Consider the following 6,571-nt stretch of genomic DNA (forward strand, 5'->3'; position numbering starts at 1 on the left):
TATAATAAATTATATTTTCAAAATGCTATGAATATACTATCTCCAGTCCTAAATATAAGAACTAATTAACTAATTTGAGGAGATTAAAAAAAATTCTCAATAGAAGGATTAGATAACTAATTTACGAATATTAATAGAATTAGTTATTTATAATAAACGAGTATTATCTTTTTTAAAATATCCTTATTAATCATACGTATTAGAATAAAAACTTTTTAATATGTTTGATTATTATTAAGACTTTTTTAAAAAATAAAAAAATATAATAAACAAAATAAATTAGAATTTTATATTTACACCAAATTAAATCTTCAGGGAAGGCTGAGTGCCGTTCCCATTGGCTTAGCCATCTTTTCTTTGTGGATGTGTTCATTTATTGTGAGCGGAGCTGGTCGCATCCGAAGTGTGATATTGGCAGCAATATGAGAAGAAAAAGCAATTGTGCAGCTTATCGTGGCATCCCATCGTTAGTGGGTTCATTGTTGGGTTTAAAGGGAATGGGTAAATAATGAAAAGGAGGACAGTTATCTTGGCCTTCAATTCCACTCCACCCGTCATTGTGTCTGTTAATGTCCTGTCTCCTTTCCCATTCTTGTCATGATTCACATGGCATGCCATGCATGACTGTCTCATCAAACCTAATTAAAAAAAATATCAAGTCACTAATTAACTGTGTTTGCAAATAAAAAAGACCTCTAAGTTTGTCCATATTTAATATAATGAATTTTATCATAGAACTAGTAATTAATGAGATTTTAAAATGTAATTTTAAAAGATACAATTAATACCAATGAGCACCATCCATCAACTTCCATTGATGGTCAGGGGGAAAAAAAAAAAGCTTTGTTTGTGATATAATTCCAAAAAGCGAAAACAAAAAAAAAAAGACTTTTGAGGTTTTGTCCAGTTTCGATTTTATTCCTTCTATAGGGTTTAAAAGCGCAAACGATTATAGATTTTGATAAACTCCCATCTTATTATCATAAATAATACTCAAGAGTCGTGATGTCCTACAATTTTTGTTAAAAAACAATTAATAGCAATAAATACATTAAAAAAATTAGATTTGCGTGGAAAGATGAATTTAATTATGATAAGGAAACCGAAGGGGAGCACATAAATGCATTGGTGTAAGAAGGTATACTGCTAACAACACATAAACACCATGAATTATTGGGAGTTTTTTTTTGTTTTTTTAATACCTGGATGTGATTCCCATGCGAAGCAATTACTGTATTGGGAAAACGACTAACATCGAATCCAATCAACTATCAATCTTTATATAGTGCATGTGATGTCAGAATATAAAATAGAAAAGGTACCTTTATTAAAAAAATAAAAACCAAAGACAAGGTCGCTTTAGTTAATATATTGTATTAAAACAAAATCAGTTGCCAAAGTGACTTCAACTTTTCGTTGCTAGTTTATCATCTATCCAGTAACAGTTAACTCATGTAACATATGCATGTTTTGTAAATTGAATATTTCTGCGCAAGGCATTTTTAGTAATACACGTGAAGCAATTATTGTAATAATATTATTAAAAAGAAAACAACTAACACCGAATCCGGTCAACTGTCAATCTTATATTAAAATAAAATCAATGGCCACATTGTTTTCAACTTTTCATTGCAAGTTTATTATTTACCCATTAACTGACTCGGCTAACATGTGTATGTTTTGTAAATTGAATATTTCTGCACATCCTGCAAGGCATTTTTAGTTGAATTAATTATTAAATTTAAAAATGTTATTTCTATTTTTCTTCCTAGAATAAGATATTCTTTGACCTCCGGTGAGTAAATATCGAAAAACGATGTCAAAACAAATGATTACATACTACCTCTTGCTTAATATAAAACTACTTGCTTGATTTTTATTTTGCTTATATTTTATAAGACTCTAATTTATTTTATTTTTTATATTTATTTTTTAAAATAATTATTGTAATAATAATAGTTTTAGTCAGTATATTTAATTAGTAATTATATTTTTTTAAAAAATAATTATTTATTAGAAATACCTAACAAGTATCCTTAATCGACTTAAATTCAGTCTGGAATCTGCGTCGCTCCCCATCTTTGCGGCCATAATCCACTGTCGTCCTGTAGAGAGGGTCTGCTTGCTTCTCTGCCATTTCTCTCCTCAGCGCCATTCTTCTCAGACATTATCCGTATGGCTGGTGCTTCTACTCCTACCATACCGTCTCACATGAAAGCCTGGGTCTATTCTGAATATGGTAAATCATCTGATGTTCTCCGCCTTGACCCTAATTTTCCTTTACCCCACGTCAAGGACGATGAGGTTCTCCTCAGAGTCGCCGCCGCTTCCCTTAATCCCGCTGATTACAAGAGAATGGCTGGCGTTTTCAAGGACACTGACTCTCCTTTACCTGTAAGCCTTTCTTTCCCCTCTTTCTTATTTGTGTTTTCACCACACTCTCACTTCTTAAGCGATTTTCTGACTGGCGATTCTCACTTCTGCGATTTTGTTAATCAGCTTGATCGTCATTTGTTGGGAGCGAATATATAAGGCTAAAATAATAAAATAATGGGGGAATCTATTCGATCTTAACTATTTATTTATTTATTATTCTCGATATGTTGATTTCCTAGCAGATAGATGGGAAGTTTAATTTGGGGGTGGGCAAGAACCTGAAAACAATGCCTTGATATGTTTATTTACTTTTCTAAATTGATTTCACCCTTTTTCGTTGCTGTGGGTGTGATGGATGTGTGCAGTGTGTTCCTGGATATGATGTTGCTGGTGTGGTGGTAAAGGTGGGAAGTGAAGTGAAGAAATTTAAGGTTGGGGATGAAGTATATGGTGACATTAATGAGAAAGCTTTGGATCACCCAAAGGTGGTTGGATCTCTGGCCGAGTATACCGCTGTAGAAGAGAAAGTGTTGGCCCACAAACCTCCAAATCTGAGCTTTCCTGAGGCTGCTGCCTTTCCTTTAGCCATGGAGACTGCTTATGAAGGGCTCGAGCGTGCTGGCTTTTCTGCCGGGAAATCCATCCTTGTTCTGGGAGGTGCTGGCGGAGTTGGAACCTTTGTTATCCAGGTACCATTTTTGTTGATACACCGACATGTTAAACAAGATGGTGCAGTGCTGAATAATTGAAATATTTTATTTATTTGTTACTTCGATGTAATGTTGTAAGTACGATGATTACTGATTGAGAACTAATGTTCATAATATTTTTTGTTTGATACAGCTCGCCAAGCACGTTTATGGTGCGTCGAAAATAGCAGCGACTTCTAGCACTGGAAAATTGGAGTTGTTGAGGAACTTGGGTGCTGATTTGCGTATTGACTACACAAAGGACAAATATGAGGATCTACCAGAAAAGTTTGATGTCGTTTATGATACAGTAGGTAAGATTTTGAGCCTATTTATATACATAGTAAAATTCTTTATAGGGGAGGAATTAGGCATTTTTCTTAATATCACGAACAGGAGAGCCTGAACGAGCATTGAAGGCTATTAAGGAAGGAGGCAAAGTGGTAGCAATAGTACCTCCTGCAAATCCACCGGCAATCATGTTTATACTGACTTCAGATGGGTTTAAGTTAGAAAAGTTAAGACCTCACGTTGAGAATGGCAAGGTGAAGTCCATACTGGATCCTAGGAGTCCGTTTCCATTTTCCCAGACAAAGGAAGCATTTGCCTACCTAGAAACTAATAGAGCCACAGGAAAAGTAGTGGTCTACCCTATCCCCTGAACTTTGGTCCGTCACTCCCCAGATTGTAGAATATGTTGCCCTTCTGTTTGAGGGAGACGATACAAATCGGTAATAAATATGTTCATGATGTGGTTGCTGTGGTTGTTATTTAGCATCTCTATGTGTACTTCACGGCTGAAACATTGTATCTGTATAAGCGGTTTTATCTTGGCATGATATTGTTACGTTAGGTTAATGCGATCTGTCAACTCCCTTAATATGATCACTCGGTGAATGTGACATCTTCAATGGAATAACTGAACTTGACAAAGTTATGCGATTTTGTCACTGTGTTGGGGTGTGATTTGCCGAGTCAAAATCTGAGAAGAACAGGTATTGGGGCATTCACTTTTCAGCTGTTTACGTGTTTAGATACTCACCATGCATAGGTCGCCAAACCCGAAGCAGAATGATTGTTGGTCGTAAGATATATATATATATATATATATATGAAAGAACGAACGGATCAAAGTCCTCTTTATTTAAATAATATCTTCTGCGAATGTAGTATGACATTGATGCTTCCTTTGGGGGGGGGGGGGGGTCCGGCATCCCAAGACAATAAAATATAAGAGCGGGGAGGGCAGTGTTGAATTTGGCTCTGTATCTCACTCTGTTTTGTCGATTCAAATGGAAACCGCGTGCCGTGCTCAGCGAATCTCTGTGCGCGGCATGTTCATCCCCCAGACGATGAGATGCCCGTCCCCTCCACTCCCCTCCCCTCCCCTCCCCTCCCCGCCCCTTCTCTCTCTCTAAATTAAAAATTTTATTAATATTTTAAATATTTTTTCAGTAACATTTAATATTTTAAATTAGTTAAATTTTAGTATATTAAGTATCCTGAAATAATTTTTTTAGTAACACTTAGTATTTTAAATTAATTATTTTCTAAGTAAATTTATCATCTTGAAATATTTTTTAATAACACCCGATATCCTAAATTAATTAACTTATTGTATACTAGAGTATTTTTTAATTAGTGAGTGTTGTTAGAAATATACTTTAAGGTGTTGGATGTTAATTAATTTATAATATTGGGTATTACTGAAAAATACTTCAGCTGCTGTATACAGTAAAAAATAATTAATTTGGGATAATGGGTATTATTGAGGAAATAGTTGATAATGCTAGATACATTAAAAATTACTTAACTTAGGATATTAAGTCCTACTGTAAAAGTATTTCGGAGTGTTAGATATATTAAAAAATAATTAATTTATAAAATTAGATGCTACTAAATAAGTATTTCAGATGCCGAATACACTAAAAATTAATTAATTAGGATTGTAATTATTACTGAAAAAAATTTTAAAATGCTGAATACACTAAATATTAATTAATTAATTTGAAATACTGGATCCTACTGTAAAAATATTTTTAAGACGCAGGATGCATTAAAAATTAATTGATTTAAAATATTAAGTGTTGCTAAAAAATATTTTAGAAGACTATATCCAACTTAACTTAAATAAAACAAACAAATAAAAATTATTTTAAAAAAAAGAAAGAAAGAAAGAGGGGGCTCCCGGCTCCATCCGCCAAACGCGCCGTTTGGGGAATGAACATGCGCTCCTCAGGAATTCGCTGAGCAGGGTATGCGGACTCATTCAAATAATATTCGACTCTCTCTCATTTCTCTCTCTATGGCCTTGTTTCCCCATACCATATAAGCTTGGGTGTACCCTGAATACGTGAAATCAAGTGAGGTTCTCAAGTTTGATCCCAACTCTCCGATGCCTCAACTTAACGACGATCGAGTTCTCATTAATAAGGTCGTCTCCGCCGCCCTTAATCCCTTTGAGTGATCGAGAACGCAGCGAATCTGAGGTTAAAGGTTTGAAAGCTTCTTTGAGCAGATTTTTTCTGAAAAAAATATAGAATTTTTAAAAATATTCTATCGGGTGTATTCCCCCCCCCCCCACCTCCCACCCCCAACTCCAAAAAAAAATTGTCTACAGCTCGTTGCTTTCCATCATTCACAAGACTACCTAAAAAAAGAATGCTTTTCTTCTCTCTCGTCTCACAGTGAGGCGGTAAGTAATACTCCTCTTGTCCTTAATATAGGACTCAATTCTTGAGTTGGTTTTGGTTCTAAATATAAAACTCATTTCTCATATTTATCAATTTTCTCTAAATTACTCCTATAGATACTTCCTCAATCATAATTAAGTAAAAGAGAGAGGGATATTAAGAAAGATGATTATGGTGTTTTAGGAAAAATGTGTCAATTTTGTTATAATTAACTAACTTATCTAACTTTTTTAATCTAATCAAATTAGTTAAATGGGTCTTATATTAAGGACTGAAAGAGTAATAAATAATAACTCAATAAAAAAAAAGTAATAAATAACCAATGTTTTAAACCCTCAACCAAACGCCACCGTGTCATGGTTATGTTAATAAGAGTATGGGTATTCTTGTATTAAAACATGGTTATTATGAGGCTTTCCCCTTTTTTTTCCCAGAAAATTGCATGCTTTTTTTTTATTATTGGATTATTTTAGTACTACGTTCAGTTTAATTATAAGACTTTATTTATATTTTATAAAATATTAATAGAGTTTTATGATTAAATGAATTCCCTGGTTTCAGTTTTACAATGTCATCAGTCTCTACTCGGTCAAAACTCATTCTTACGACGGTTCGATCCGTGCAGATCTGAAAGCATTGATAATAATTAATAAAAAATGAATAATTTATTAATAATTATATAATTAATTGTTTGGCTTTTAACATTTTTTTTAATCGCTGGTTTAAGGCCAAGTGCTGTTTCCAACGGCTTAGCCGTCTTTTCCTTCTAGATGTATTCATTTATTGCGAGGGGAGCTTGTCGTGTCTGAAGTG

At 33.8% G+C, this 6,571-nt stretch overlaps 1 protein-coding gene across 1 annotated transcript; it reads left to right on the forward strand.

The window, feature by feature from the left end:
* The first annotated feature begins 2,125 nt into the window (after positions 1 to 2,125).
* Positions 2,126 to 3,951, forward strand: LOC114740944 (2-methylene-furan-3-one reductase-like). Its single transcript, XM_028929200.1, has 4 exons — positions 2,126 to 2,394; positions 2,742 to 3,065; positions 3,220 to 3,379; positions 3,462 to 3,951. The coding sequence occupies exons 1-4, from the start codon at positions 2,176 to 2,178 to the stop codon at positions 3,725 to 3,727; spliced, it is 969 nt and encodes a 322-aa protein (XP_028785033.1). The 5' UTR covers positions 2,126 to 2,175; the 3' UTR covers positions 3,728 to 3,951.
* The last annotated feature ends 2,620 nt before the right edge of the window (positions 3,952 to 6,571 follow it).

This window comes from Neltuma alba, unplaced genomic scaffold, assembly GCF_004799145.2.
Source record: "Neltuma alba isolate B1F8T4 unplaced genomic scaffold, ASM479914v2 tig00003207_pilon, whole genome shotgun sequence".
NCBI classification, from domain to species: Eukaryota; Viridiplantae; Streptophyta; class Magnoliopsida; order Fabales; family Fabaceae; genus Neltuma; species Neltuma alba.

What these genes read in the sequence shown, in the direction of transcription:
- LOC114740944 (XM_028929200.1), top strand. Translation starts at nt 2,176, where the DNA reads ATGGCTGGTGCTTCTACTCCTACCATACCGTCTCACATGAAAGCCTGG. An exon ending in TTGGAACCTTTGTTATCCAG is followed by an intron (nt 3,066 to 3,219) that starts GTACCATTTTTG and finishes TGTTTGATACAG; the next exon opens with CTCGCCAAGCACGTTTATGG. An exon ending in TGTCGTTTATGATACAGTAG is followed by an intron (nt 3,380 to 3,461) that starts GTAAGATTTTGA and finishes TATCACGAACAG; the next exon opens with GAGAGCCTGAACGAGCATTG.